Below are 14667 nucleotides of genomic sequence, written 5' to 3'. Positions count from 1 at the left end.
GCTACAATTTCTGCCACTTGCGGCTACAATTTCTGCCACTTGCGGCTACAATTTCTGCCACTTGCGGCTACAATTTCTGCCACTTGCGGCTACAATTTCTGCCACTTGCGGCTACAATTTCTGCCACTTTCGGCTACAATTTCTGCCACTTTCGGCTACAATTTCTGCTACTTTCGGCTACCATTCTGATGTTTTCAGCTACCATTCTGCCACTTTTAGCTAGCATTTTGCTACATTTAGAAAGCATATTATTGCTGTCAGTTTGAAGTTAGAATTTTGCAGCTTTGGTTTTAAGCTAACATTTAGCTATTTTAAGGATTAACATCTCTACTTCAGCTTCTTTAGCTAGTTTCAGCTGTCGTTCAGCTCTCAGGTCACTCTACAGTGCTTCATATTAAAACGCTTACTTCCTCAGCTGCTGATTGGTGCAAACAGCTTCAACAAAGTCCTCAGATGGACACTCCACAATGATGAAAACTGGTCCAGGGTCAGAGGGGGTGCAGACCTGCTCAGGCCGGATCTGTGAGACGACAGGGAACAGGGTCAGCTGACGCGGTTTGGACCCCGACTGCCGCAGGAGAATCTTATAGAACCTCTTTTCCTTCGTGCATGATGCTTTTTCCGTTCTTCAAAGCCATGATGAAAGGCTGGATCGCTGCTGTGCCTCTGAAATTAAATTACTTCTGAATTAAAAGAACAAAACGAGTTCATAAATAAAAATCAAGCCGTCACATAAAATCTGCTCTCTTACATCGGCAATCCGAGCTCTTTGGCTTGAGCCACCAAGAAGTTCCCTTTCTTTGGGCGAAGCTGTGAAGACGATCAACACGTGGAGGAAAAATTTAAATCAAACAAAGCTTCTGAAGCCCCACAGGCTGGAGTTAGTTTTAGTCTTACCTTACACACGAAGGCAACCACCAGGGACGGGTCTCTAAAAATCTCTTGGCTTTCACCTGCTACTTATTTCACAACATTTGACAAAAAATAAAAAATAAAGGTTTGTAAGCTCAATCATCCAGGCAGATAAATCACAAAAAAGGTTAAATCAGGTCATCTGGACAGATTATTTTTGGGAGAAACGTTTTGTCTTTCACCTGAAAGGCTTCATCAGTCTGAGGCCTGCCAATCCAGATCTGTCTTATAAATAGCACCTCCTTGATGCGTTTCAAGCCAGCCTGCTGTCGAGTTCACAGAAACTGTCCAGATGACCTGATTTAACCTTTTTTGCGAGTTAACAACTCAAATAAAAGCTTATTTTTATTAAAAAAAATTATAAAAAAAGACGTTTTCTGCACATTTTTCACAGCTGTTCTCCAGCTGGATCAGCCCTGCAAACTTAAGTTTAAAGTTTATAAAACAAATTATTTGGGGTGATTACAGATAAGTCTGGCTGGAAACCAGGTCAACAGATATCCTCAATAACCCAGGTAGAAAAATATTCAAGGTCAAGTCCTCTGGACGTTTTTTTTTAATCCGTCTGAGGACCTGACTTAACTTTTGTTAGACACAAAACAGATATTATATTATGTGGTTTTATAAATAATTTCAAAATAATTTCATTAATTGTTTTCTAGCCTTTTGTTCCATTTGAAGCGGCCTACACTCACCTGAATCACGCCCTCGACTTTTATTTTGAAAAGCGTCTCTTCTCGGAGGACTCTGGGACGGGCTGCTCCTGCCCGACTCTCCTTGGTTTCCTCTCAACTCGGCTGCAGACAAAAAAATAAATGAATAAAAGATCAGCTCAGAAAACTGAAGACTCAACAAGCAGGAAGAAACCGTTTAAACTCACCGAACAGCGGCACCTGACGCACCGTCATGGTTTCATCTTCGTATGGCTCTTCAGAGTACGATCGAACCGCTGAGAGCACAAAAGGTTCGTCTTAAATAAATCAAAAGTAAAGAAGCAAACAGAGTCCAACAAGTGCAACATACTCAGCTTGATGTTTTGCATAGAGCCAGCGAAGGACTTGATGGCGTGCAGGTAGTTCTTCTTTAATGAGAACAAACGGACAGGAAGTGAGTCCACACTTTTTAAAATGATCCTGCAGCTGATTTAGTTTTGACTCGTCAGGTTCTCACCAGCTGTGGAGGTCCAGAAAGAACACATTCAGGAAGTCCAATGTCTTTTAGGGTTAATAGCATCCCTGCCACACAGAGAATATTAATATTAATCAATTAAAAACATACTTCATTACAATTAACACTTTGGAAAGAACTGCTGATAAAAGCTCGTTTTTCAAAGTAAATCTTTCATATTTGCTTTATCTGACAAAAATAAACCTCGAGCTTCTGACAATTTAATGTGTGTTAGAATCATTACTAGGAAAACTAGTAATAGTGACCTGGGTACCCATGGGGTCTAGTCAGGCTCAGCCCAAAGGAGTAACATGGGTTTGCTTTCCTGTGGACCCACCACCTGCAGGAGGTGCATGGCTCCATGGACAGTGGCTGAAGGTGGGGATTTTGGTGCTGGCCCTGGCTTACCAAAGCTGCTCTTGGGACATGGAACGTGACCTCTCTGGTGGGGAAGGAGCCTGAGCTTGTGCGTCAGGTTGACAGGTACCAACTAGATCTAGTTGGGCTCACCTCGACGCACAACATGGGCTCTGGAACAGATCTCCTTGAGAGGGGCTGGACCTTATTCCACTCTGGAGTTGTCCATGGTGAGAGGCGCAGAGCTGGTGTGGGTCCACTCTTGGCCCCAGTGCATGTGAGATGGAGTTTTCCCCGGTAGATGAGAGGGTGGCTTCCCTGTGCCTTTGGGTGGGGGCCTCTGACTGTTGTTTGTGCCTACGTGCTGAACAGCAGTTCAGAGTATCCGGCCTTCCTGGAGTCCATGGCTGGGGAATCCTTTATTCTGCTGGGGGGACTTCAATGCCCATGTGGTAACAACAATGTGAACTGGAGGGTTGTGACTGGGAGGAATGGCCTCTGATCTGAATCCGAGCGGTGTTCTGTTGTTGGACTTCTGTGCTAGTCATAGTTTGTCCATCACGAATGCCACGATCGAACATAAGGGTGTCCATAAGTGCACTTGGCAGCAGGACGCCCTGGTCATAGATTGACTTTTGTAGTCATGTCATCTGATTTGCGGCCATTTGTTTTGGACACTTTGGTGAAGAAAGGAGCTGAGCTGTCAACTGATCACCACCTGGTAGTGAGTTGGATCAGATGGCGGACAGACCCAGTAGATCTAAACGTGTAGTGAGGGCTTGCTGGGAATGCTTGGCAGAAGAACACGTCAGAGAGATCTTCAACTCACACCTCCAGGAGAGCTATAACTGCATCCCAGCTGAGGTGGGGGACATTGAGTCAGGGTGGACCATGTTCCGCCCCTCAATTGTTGAAGTGGCTGCCTTGAGCTAGTGTCGTGTCAGTGCTTCTCGCGGTGACAATCTTCGAACTCGGTGGTGGACACCCGGGTTAGGGAGGCTGTCAAGTTGAAGAAGGAGTCCTATCGGTCCTTGTTGGCTGGTGGGACTCCAGAGAAAGCTGAGGAGTACCGGAGGGCCAAGCGGTCTACAGCCTTGGCTGTTGCTTAGGCAAAAGCTCAGATGTGGGAGGAGTTCGGTGAGACATTGGATAAAGACACTCGGTCGGCTCCGAGGAGATTCTGGCAAACCATCAGACGGCTGAGGAGGGGAAAGCAGCTCTTTACTAACAATGTGTTCAGTGAAGGTGGGGTGCTGTTGACCTCAACCAGTGATGCTGTCAGGCGGAGGAAGGAAGGAATACTTCTCTGACCTTCTCAATCCCGCCAGCATGTCTTCCATGGAGGAAGCTCAGTTGGGGGACTTCAGGCTTGGTTTGTTCATAACTGTGGCTGAGGTTGCCGAGGTAGTTAAAAAGCTCAAAGGCAGCAGGGCTCTGGGGGTGGATGAGATTCACCCCGATTTCCTTCAGGCTCTAGATGTTGTGGGGCTGTCTTAGTTGACACGCCTTTGCAACGACGCGTGGACATCTGGGGCAGAGCCATTGGATTGGCAGACTGGGGTGGTGGTTCCCCTCTTCAAAAAGGGGGCTCAGAGGGTGTGCTCCAATTACAGTGGCATCACTTAGCCTCCCTGTAAGGTCTATTCAGAGGTACTGGAAAAGCGAGTCCGATTGTTGGTCAAACCTCAGATCCAGGAGGAACAATGTGGGTTCTGTACTGGCTGTGGAACACTGGATCAGCTCTTTACCCTCACTAGGGTCCTCGAGGGCGGGGTCATGGGAGTTTGCCCATCCAGTCTACATGAGTTTTATGAACTTTGAGAAGGCATTCGACTTTGTTCCTCGGGGTACACTGTGGGGGGTGCTCCGTTAGTATGGGAATGGGGGCCTGTTGTTAAGAGCTGCTCAGTCCCTAAACAAGCAGTGCGAGAGTTTGGTTCCCATTGCCGGTAGTGTCAGACCCCTTCAGGGTGGGAATTTGACTCCACCAGGGTTACCCGTTGTCTCCAATTCTGTTCATAACTTTTATGGACAGAATTTCTCGGTGCAGCCAGGGGGCGGAGGGTTTCCGGTTCAGTGGCCTCAGGATTCCATCTCTGCTCTTTGCAGATGATGTGGTCCTGTTGGTGTCATCGTGTCGTGATCTTCAGTTCTCACTGGAGCGGTTCACAGCAGAGTGTGAAGCAGCCGGGATGAGGATCAGCACCTCCAAATGAGGCCATGGTTCTTAACTGGAAAAGAGTGGATTGCTCTCTTCAGGTTGAGGTTCTGCCTCAAGTGGAGGAGTTCAAGTACGTCTGGGTTTTGTTCACGAGACATGGTCATGCCAGCATGTCCTGGGTCTCCTCCAAGTCAGACATGCCCAAAACGCCTCAACTGGCTCCTCTCGATGTGGAGGAGCAGTGGTTCTACGCAGAGTCTCTCCTGATAACTGAACTTCTCAACTTCTTACCCTATCACTAAGGGAGAGTCCAGCTACCCTGCGGAGGAAACTCATTTCAACCGCCTGTATCCATGATCTCATTTTTTCTGTCACTACCCAGAGTTCATGACCTGTGAGGGTAGGAACATAGATCGACCAGTAAACGGAGAGCTTTGCCTTACAGCTCAGCTCCCTCTTCACCACAACGGATCGGCACAGAGTCCACAATACTGCAGAAGCTGCTCTAGTCCATCTGTTGATCTCACGCTCCATTCTTCCCTCACTCTCAGTTAGTTTGGGACCGCCTTGGGGTCTCCCCAGAGGAGCTGGAAAAGGTGGCTGTGGAGACAGATATCTGGACCTCCCTGCTCAAGATGCTGCCCCTGAGACCTGCGTCCAGAACAGGTGGAAGATGATGGATGGAACTTTACAATGAAACAAACTAGTTTTTATTACTTTGAATACAAAGTATACATGAAATATATTCGAATATATTCATTTTATTTTAAGAGGTCAAAATTTTGTCTCTTTCTAGTTGCAGACTGGGGCTGCACAAAATATTGCAAAGATATTGTCATCTCAATAACATTATATGGCAAAAAACTGCAAAAAATACACAAATGATCATATTTCAAGTAGCACACAATGATGTTCTGCATGTTAATGATATTTTGGGTTGGACCAACGGACTCTCGCTGGTCTTTAAGGCCACATCTAAGATGATGGAAGAAGAAGTGAGGAAAATGTGGGTTCATCACAACAATAAACGTTAAAAAGCACACATCACAAGGCTCAGACGGGCGTTCAGAGCTGCCTCTCACCAGACAATCCGCCCACGTTATCCCAGCTCACCCGGGGCAGGAAGATGTTGTCGAACTGAGAAGCTTTCACCCTGCCACACAGAAACAGGTTACTGACGTTTGTCGGCACCAAGCACAAACCGAAGCGGTGGCGGAGCGTGTGAAGCAGCTTACTTGTGTTCCTGCAAGAGTCTCTGAGTTCCCTCCCCGCAGTTGAACAGGTACCTGCAGCGAAAAGACGGGAACATGTGAAGGAGGATGAAGGTGCAGTGAGGGTGTAACAATGGTGTGTTGATCCGTTTAAAGTTTTCCTGTTGTGCCATTCAAGTGTCAGGTTTTATAGGAGCTGCCCAGAAAGTAAAGTCTGTCTTTGAATCAGCAAACTTGTTTTCCCTGAAAATGATGCATCACTATTAGTATCCGAGTACATTTTAATAATCTTACAAAATATGAATAAATGAGTTTATTTTGATAAACCAGCCACTGAGAGCACAGGCCCATGCTGTGGCGGGAAGGGCATCTGACCTAACACACTTGAGCCAAAACTAACATGCAAGGTCATCTAAGGGACACCACCACACTGGATCGGTCGAGGCCCAGGTTAACAACGACTACCACCGGTGTTGTTGACAAACAGGGTTTGTGCTACTATTAGTCGAAGACCACGAGGAGGGAAATGTGTCAGGAGACAGAGGGAGAAGAGGAAAGTCAAGAATATAGGACTGAGGGTTGCAACTCTAAATGTGGGGACAATGACAGGCAAAGGTAGAGAGCTGGCTGACATGATGCAGAGAAGGAAGGTAGAGCTGGCTGACATGATGCAGAGAAGGAAGGTAGAGCTGGCTGACATGATGCAGAGAAGGAAGGTAGAGCTGGCTGACATGATGCAGAGAATGAAGGTAGAGCTGGCTGACATGATGCAGAGAAGGAAGGTAGAGCTGGCTGACATGATGCAGAGAAGGAAGGTAGATGTTTTGTGTCCAAGAGGCCAAGTGGAAGGGCAGCAAGGCTCGCAGCATTGGAGCAGGGTTTAAACTGTTTTAACATGATGTGGATAGAAAGAGAAATGGAGTAGAGGTGGTCCTGAAGGAGTTGGCAAAGAATGTAGTAGAGGCGAAAAGAGTATAAGATAGGGTGATGTGTCTGAAGGTAGAAGTAGAAAGTCTGATGCTAAATGTTGTCAGTGGATATGCTCCACAGGTTGGATGTGATGTGGAGGAGAAATATACATTTTGAAAAGATCTAGAGGTGTCCAATCCTGGTCCTCGAGGGCTACAGCCTGCATGTTTTATGTTTCCCTGCTGATTCAACGATTAAATCACCTCATGCTCTGTCAAAGCCTGTAACCCAGTCATTTACTCGTTTCCAAATGAGGTGAACTACTTTTATTTTGAAATAAAATTGATGGACGCCACAGGCAGAGGTGAGCAACAATGTGGCGTTCACCGTCTTAATAAACCAATATAATCGGTTTAACAGTGAAGAATACATGAACTTATTTTACTAACTAGACCAAAAAAACATTTTGAACTAAAGCCATGACCTGAAAGCTGGCAGATGTGCGTGTTTAGTACCTGTTGAACTCAGAGAATACATAAACCGACGGAGAGTTGTCCCTGCTTCCGGCGCCGAGCACCTGAATGTACACGGTGGACGGTCCAAGACGGTCTGCCCGCTTGCTCCGCCCCTCCTTGGACTTCACGAACCGCAGCAGCTCCATCTGCCTCTTATGCTGGCCCGGCGGCAGCCTCTTCAAGGGGAAATGATCACCAACAGTCGCCATTGACCGGACGAACTGGAAAACAGTCTGGTGGAAACGAGAATAATAACCGCAGCAACGCGGGAATGTTGCAGCAGCAGCAGCTCTGTGTTTAGCGACTAGCAGCGAGAAGAGCCTCACATGGACGCCGTTCATGCTAAAAACCTTCGCCGTTTGTCAAAATAACGGAAACTGACGACAAATTGCATCGATAATTATCTCAGTTACCGTTCCGTAAACATTCTCAAACCATGTTTGGTCAGCTAATTACCTAAAATGAGCTGCGTACTCCCAACTCCGAGCATTAAAGGTTGGTTTAGGTTTCACCTGCAGTGCATGTCTTTGGGTTTGATACATGCGAGTTCTCTTCCGGCATGACGAAACATTGCCAGTTCTGAACGCTCATTGGCCGCTGGGATCGTTAAAACAGCGCCACGGACCAATCACAGCAAGACGTTCCCGGAAGGAGGCGGGGACAGAATTTCACATTGGAGTTCAGATAAATTTAACAAACTACTACAAAATAAAACGCCTAAAATGTTCCGTTTGTGTTTTTGTTATTATAAAGTATAAAAACTTAAATCAAATCAAAGTTACTCTGTTTAATTTAAGAAGAAACAAAATGTTAATCTGAGAAGCCACTAAACAAACAGTCCTACAAGCAGCACACTCCCATAGAGGAAAAATAACAGGCTCCTCAGATTGAAGTTCTTTGGATGAAGGATGAAACGTCTCGGCAAAAAAAAAGAAACCATCCAGATGACCTGATTGAACATTGTTTGATCATTACTTGGATTATTGAGCATGAACTTTGGTGTTTAGAACCACTTTGGCATGACTATCTCAGAGGAGTTGACGGGAGAGAGGGCAGGGCCCGGAGGTCATCTCATCACCATCAAACTGTTTTTCTTTTTCCCCACTATGAGAGTGTGCTGCTTGTGGGACTCAGTTTGGTTGGTGGCTCATCAGATTGAAGAAGTCCTTTGGATGAAGGGCGAAACCTCTCAGCAAAAAAATAAACCGTCCAGACGACCTGACTGAACATTGCTGGATTTTCTCTAGAATTAATTAATATTAACTAGTAATGATATGTTTAATTATTTAATGGGGCATTTATTGGTACATTTATTTAATTGTAAATTTTCATGTATTTATTTCATAACGCATTTATTTATTTATTTTAGTCACACTTCACCCTCCATAGCCATATGTGCAGACAGCAATCATAATTAAATTGTAAAGCATCAAAAACTAAGAAGCCACCAGAGGCAATCAGTAAGGACACCAGTATTAATACAGGAACCCTTTAAAATCTCAGAATTGTCACCTTTTACATTCTGTCTGGAAAATGTGTCATTTTCCAGATTTTCCCTGATTCCCAGAGTTGTCTTATTCTATATTGTCTTATTGTCACATTTTTAATTTTTTGTATCCGTTTAAGAAAATAAGTGATTTTTACATTTTAACCTATTTCTTTTTTGGCTGTGTTTTCTTTTTAGAAAAAGTGCTCTTCCGATTAATGAATTTGATCATTTTAATACCTCCCTCTGGTGTTTCATGTTGTAGACTTTATTGTTTAAAGCTTTTTATTGAATTTCTAAGTAGATTCTAATTTTTATGTTTTGTCTTATTTACAGTAAAGCAATGTATTACTCCAGTATAGTTCAATTAAAAAGATAATTTTTTATGGCTAAAACTTTTTAATTCTGTTGATATTTAAGGTTTACCTCAACGTTATGGCTCTACGGTTTTAATTATTTGCCTTTAATTGAACTTACTAATTGACAGAAACTCCATTGCTCATTTATTTATTACTCAAACGGAACAAAGAGATTTTTTTTAAACTTCCTGTTATGAATCAGTTCCCTTAGATTTAAATCTGAATTAGTGAGAATGAATCAATCAGAGCACAGTTGTTCTCGGTGTCTCTTTATTCATTCAGCTCAGAGTCCACTGCAGAGGCGACGGTTCTGAAAGCCCGGCTCGACTCCGACACTTTAAGTCTGTTTTACCTGCGCAGCTTGATTAATTACTGAACAACAATGTGTTCATTTCACCCAAGAGGTGGAACGATTCACAAACAGGATGATTCTGAAGACTCTAAATTTAAAAATCCACAATTTCAGTTCCATAAATACAGATCCAGTTTTTTTTCTGAGATAAATCTCATCTGTGAGGTTGAGAACAAGAGAAACTGAAGCGTGTTCTTATATACAGAGAAGTTGTCCTAACACTGCAACAACGGGACCAAACAAACGGACAGGATTACTTTAGGCAACGTTTTTGTTTTTCTGCTTGCAGGAGGTTAAATGACGTGCTTCTGCGATCAGTCCATATATGTGGGCGAGCTGGGCGACGCCGGCATCTGATCCTGGATCCTGCAGACGTAACAGGCCACGTCCACGGAGCGCTCCTCGTACATCTGGATGAACGGGTCCCTCTGGTGCGCACAAAGAAACAAGACGTGAGCAGAAGCTCCTACAGTAAAAGAACAGGCTGAAAAGAACTCACCAGCAGTTCTTTGTACTTTGGTCTCTTCGACTCGTCCTTTGTAAGGCTGAAAAAGAGTTCATGTGTGAGTCCACCAGGGGGCAGCGGTTTGATCATTTTTACACTAATTCTTACCAAGCGTTGACAAACGAGATGAATTTAGGGGAGAAGCGTCTCTCCTCAGAGTTGCTGAGCTGAGGTGGGTCTCCTCGGACCACCTGGGTCAGCTGGTCGAACACGCTGTTCCACTTTGGGTAGGGGAACCGTCCCGTGGCCAGCTCGTACTGAAACACAAAAATACGCCAAAGATCAGGCGTATGAAAGACTTCCTGCAGACGCTGACGAAGGTGTGTCTTGTGTGTTAAATGAACCTTTGGAGTCAAGCTGGTTCAATATGGCCGCCGCAGCTACTTCACCATGAACACAAACGTCTGTAAGTCGTTCAGTTTTACAAAAATTAAGCTAAAAGTGGGTGTGACAGGGTTAAAAATTACAGTACATCGTCTTCACAAGAACTCCAGTTTTCATTTCTTGGTCGATTTTTGGTCTTTTTATTGTTTAAATGTTAAAGTTTTGTTGTGATTAAAAGAATAAAACGGAAGAAAAAAGTCTTCATTTACTTTATTTCCTGTTCTTTTTGAGGTTTCTGAATCGGTAAGACTTTAAACTCGTAACGTGCACGTGGAAGAACATGGCATGTATTCTTTCATACATGTAATTAACATGAAAGATGCTCTAAAGGTTGAGTGAGAAAATATTTTAAATTAAATTTTATTTTTAACTTCCATCCATCATCTTTACACACTTCTTTTTGGATCACTGGTGCCCATATCCAACAGTTACTCTGTGAGAGGCGGGGGACACCTGGACAGGTCTCCGGTCCATCACGGGGACACCTGGACAGGTCTCCGGTCCATCACGGGGACACCTGGACAGGTCTCCGGTCCATCACGGGGACACCTGGACAGGTCTCCGGTCCATCACGGGGACACCTGGACAGGTCTCCAGTCAATCACGGGGACACCTGGACAGGTCTCCAGTCCATCACGGGGACACCTGGACAGGTCTCCGGTCCATCACGGGGACACCTGAACAGGTCTCCAGTCCATCACAGTGAAGACAGGGCAACAAAGACGAGCTTGATTCCCTGACCGGGAATCAAACCTGGGTCACAGCTGTGAAAGCTCTGAATCCTAGCCACTGCACCACCAGGGACCTGCCGTGGTCCTCCTGTTTTATTTTTAATAAACAACTAAAACAATTTTTATGAACAGTTTAACAATGCAAAGATTTTTTTGGGGAGTGGTGGTGCAGAGGTTAGAAGATGGGCCTGTGATCGGAAAGTCGCAGGATCAACTCCCGGTACCGTCAACATGTGGGTGGAAAAGGTGGAACACCCACACCTCCCTCCACCCTCATTCGCCCCACTCTGGGCCCCTGAGCAAGGCCCTTAACCCCCACCATCTGCTCCGTAAACAGGTCTCACTTGAAAATGAGTTCTCGTGGCTCAATGAGACTACCTGGATAAATAAAGGCTAAATAAAAAAAAATAAAAAAATAAATTTGGTCGAACTGGAAAAGGCTGAAATGAACCCTGGTAGTAGATGGGAGTCCTCCCCAACGTTCACTCTGAGGGCTGACTGGCTGTGAGTGACAGACCGGAGGTTTGAGTCTTTTCTGCTGATTCTTTAGAGATTAAAGGTAAAACTCACCAGAGTGATTCCCAAACTCCAAACGTCTGAGCGGACGTCGTAGCCCTGCCTGGACGCGCTGGGGTCTATTCTCTCCGGCTGAAAAACAAACAAACAAACAAATTTAAACTTTCAGTTCAGAAACGGTTCTGTCTGTTTTCTAATAAGTAAAGCGTTTAAGAACAAAAACAAGCAACTAAAAGGCTGTACTGATCATTAATGTGGTCGAAGTAATTATTAAAGTTAGATCAGGATGTTTGTTTATAACATGTTTAACAGGAAACAAGTGTCAATTTCTTCAACTAGAATATTTTATTAAAATGTTTACAGTTACTAAAATTTAATTTATTATAATATGTAATAACACGTGCATAAAACTAAAGGCTAGTGCTTCTCTAGTTCGCAGCTATAAGTAGCATCAAGCGACAAAAACAGCGCCGGTCGCTGCAACAGATTTGCAAAAAAACCTTTTCCTTACAGATTTTCATGTTTTTTTATGTGGAAAATGTTTCTTAATAAAGTTAAATATTTAAAAACGTACAAAAGTCACAACAATCTCTTGAATGAGCCGAATGCTTTGATGGTTCAACAGTAAGGCGCACACCTGGCGTGGGAGCCAGCTGGAAATAGGAAACTGGAGCTGAGATTCCTGCAGCCTGAGCTCACGGGCGCCAGGAGTGACTCGCTCCGAGTCATGGCTGCAGCGGCGGAGGTGGACACCGATACGTCTAACCAAATTTAGAGCGGAAAGTGCTGCGAGAACCGGAGCGGCCAGCAGCTGACGTAAAGCTGCGACAGAAAATAAGCCGAGGGGATGACGCCACGATGAGGTCACCGCTCTGATCCAACGGTGGAAACGTTCCTTACCGAGCAGAAAACACAAACATCATTCTGTAGATCTATATTTTAGTTTTTTGGTCCGCCCCGATCCAAACGAGATGCCTTCAAATCTGATCAAAATACTCAAACCTGAATTGTCTTTGGTTGAAATTACAATCAATCAAAAACGGGACCTTCTGGGATAAAACTGGTTTATTTTGTTGTAGCTTTCCTGAGCAGTAAATTAAAGTCATGTCTGACCAATAAGAGGAAACTAAATCTTCTGCCATGCGGCCTCACGAGACTAAAAGGTCATGGGTTGAAACCCGTCCCATGACTTTTGTGGCATTTTGTCACTTAAACCGTTTGTGTGGCGGCGGTTTAAACTAACAGGTCAGGCACTAGGACCATGCGGACAGACACTCAAGCTGTGCTGTGAGCAGCTTCCCTCTGCAGCTACGTGCTGAGAGAGAAGAGTCTCAAATTTACTTGAAAGATAGATTTAATGCCGAGTTCACACTTGTCAACTTTAAAGCTGAAAAGATAAAGTTAATCCCGTTAATCTGTTGAGTTGATCAAACTTGGAGGGAAGCATCATTTGGATTCAGGGTCTGGTTCTTTCAGTCGTGATCCAGACCTCATGATTATATGCGAGTTAGAACGTAGATGGATCCAGAAATCCAGAACTTTGTCTGCCCTCAATACTGCTGACGAGGCCCCGATACGTGAACGTACAGAAAATCAGCAGAGCTTTAAACCCACCGCCATGTATGGCCTGCAGCCCGCATCTCTGGTTTTAGCGATGGAGTCGACCAGCTGGCCGCTGATGCCGAAGTCACAGAGCTTTATGTTCCCGTTTCTGTCCAGCAAGATGTTTGACGGCTTAATGTCTGTGTGCAGACACATGAAGGACAACAAGGCAAAAAATGATGCGAGGACACAAAATAACACATGAATCGTCTGGAGGCGTCTTACCTCGGTGAATTATTTTCAAGTTTTCCTTTAAGTGGTTAAGAGCTTTCACAGTCTGCAGAAAACAAACGCAGGTTCAGCTGCAGAAACGTTTAGAAGCATGAAAAGAAGCAGTTTAGGACTTACAGCTAAAGTTATTTTTCCTAATATTTCTTCTGGAATCACGTCGTCTAATGTGCAATAAACAAACTTGTAAAACTTGTCTAAGGAGGTAGCCATGAGTTCCATACAGATCCAACAGTCGCCCTGAAACCAGGAGAGGACACAGTTAACGTTAATCCGAACAACTCTGATAAACAAGCTCAAACTGAGTTGGTAGGGCTAAAAACAAGAAAACATTAGCTAAAAGTAACAAAACAGCTACAATTTGAAAGAAGCAAAAGGCTAGCTAAAAACTAAATGTAGAAAAAGACTAGCTGAAACCTGAAAGTACCAAAATGGTAGGTTGAAGCTAAAAATAACTAAAGCCAGTTAAAAGCAGAAAAGGGTCAGCTAAAAGTGGCAAAAGGCAAATTAAAAGCTGAAGTAGCAAATAGCTACTGAAAAATATGAAAAGGCTAGCTCGCATGGCAAAAAGCTAACTAAAAGGTTAAAGTAGCAGAACTGCAGCTAAAAGTAACAAAACGCCAGCTAAAATCTAAAAGTAGCAAAAAGGTAGTTAAAGAGTAGAAACAGACAAGCTAAAAGCTAAAACGTACCAAAATGGTGGCTGCAAGCTAAAAGTAAAGGCTAGTTAAAAGCCAAGTCACAGACAGTTTGCTAAAATAAGAAAAAGGTAAATTAAAAGTATCAAAAGTCTAGCTAAAAGCTAACATAGCAAAAGGATAACTAAAAGATAAAAGTAGAAGAACAGTAGCTAAAAGCTAAAAGCAGCATAAAAAGATAAAATAGAGGCAGTAGCTGAAGCAGATTATCAAAAGAACAAAGATTTTGAAGGAGCTGAAGGGATCTTCATGTATTATTAAGAAGAAAATATTAGCAAATAAAGATAAATATATTGAAAAGAATAAAAGTTAGAAAAGCTAGAAGTTACAGCCGAATGATTTTTGGGAAAAAAAAAAAAAAAAAAACACACCAAAAAAACAGCTAAAATAGCAGAAGGTCAGCAGAAGTAGTTGGATTATAAAAAAAATGTATTAAAAATAACCAATCAGGAACGTCAACAACACACATTTAGCTTCAGGTGTTTTTTCTTTAGCTTTAAGTGTTTTTTTTTCTTTAGCTTTAAGTGTTTTTTCTTTAGCTTCAAGTGTTTTTTTCTTTAGCTTCAAGTGTTTT

The 14667-nt window shown here is 43.7% G+C and overlaps 2 protein-coding genes across 5 annotated transcripts in view; both read right to left on the bottom strand.

Moving 5' to 3' along the window:
- elac2 (elaC ribonuclease Z 2) overlaps positions 1-7807 on the bottom strand; it is a 16018-nt gene extending 8211 nt beyond the window's left edge. Inside the window, exons 1-11 of the mRNA XM_037688670.1 lie at positions 7233-7807; positions 5833-5883; positions 5680-5750; positions 2083-2147; positions 1936-1993; positions 1793-1861; positions 1608-1709; positions 898-956; positions 752-810; positions 594-666; positions 408-520 (exon numbers count right to left, since the gene is read on the bottom strand). Of these exons, the coding sequence (XP_037544598.1) occupies positions 408-520; positions 594-666; positions 752-810; positions 898-956; positions 1608-1709; positions 1793-1861; positions 1936-1993; positions 2083-2147; positions 5680-5750; positions 5833-5883; positions 7233-7573 (1061 nt within the window). The 5' untranslated portion in view covers positions 7574-7807. The remainder of the gene's footprint in view (positions 1-407; positions 521-593; positions 667-751; positions 811-897; positions 957-1607; positions 1710-1792; positions 1862-1935; positions 1994-2082; positions 2148-5679; positions 5751-5832; positions 5884-7232) is intronic.
- A 1535-nt stretch (positions 7808-9342) lies between these two features.
- The window catches only part of map2k4a (mitogen-activated protein kinase kinase 4a), a 10990-nt gene continuing 5665 nt past the window's right edge, over positions 9343-14667 (bottom strand). For all 4 annotated transcript variants that reach the window (XM_037688669.1, XM_037688666.1, XM_037688667.1 and 1 more), the window contains 7 exons: positions 13516-13635; positions 13393-13444; positions 13180-13307; positions 11620-11697; positions 10043-10191; positions 9929-9974; positions 9343-9857 (listed from right to left, as the gene is read on the bottom strand). In XM_037688669.1, coding sequence (XP_037544597.1) covers positions 9744-9857; positions 9929-9974; positions 10043-10191; positions 11620-11697; positions 13180-13307; positions 13393-13444; positions 13516-13635 — 687 coding nt within the window. In that variant the 3' untranslated portion in view covers positions 9343-9743. The remainder of the gene's footprint in view (positions 9858-9928; positions 9975-10042; positions 10192-11619; positions 11698-13179; positions 13308-13392; positions 13445-13515; positions 13636-14667) is intronic.

This window comes from Nematolebias whitei, chromosome 15, assembly GCF_014905685.2.
Source record: "Nematolebias whitei isolate Nwh7 chromosome 15, NemWhi1, whole genome shotgun sequence".
Lineage (NCBI taxonomy): Eukaryota > Metazoa > Chordata > Actinopteri > Cyprinodontiformes > Rivulidae > Nematolebias > Nematolebias whitei.
This window is presented reverse-complemented; position numbering and strand designations above follow the sequence as displayed.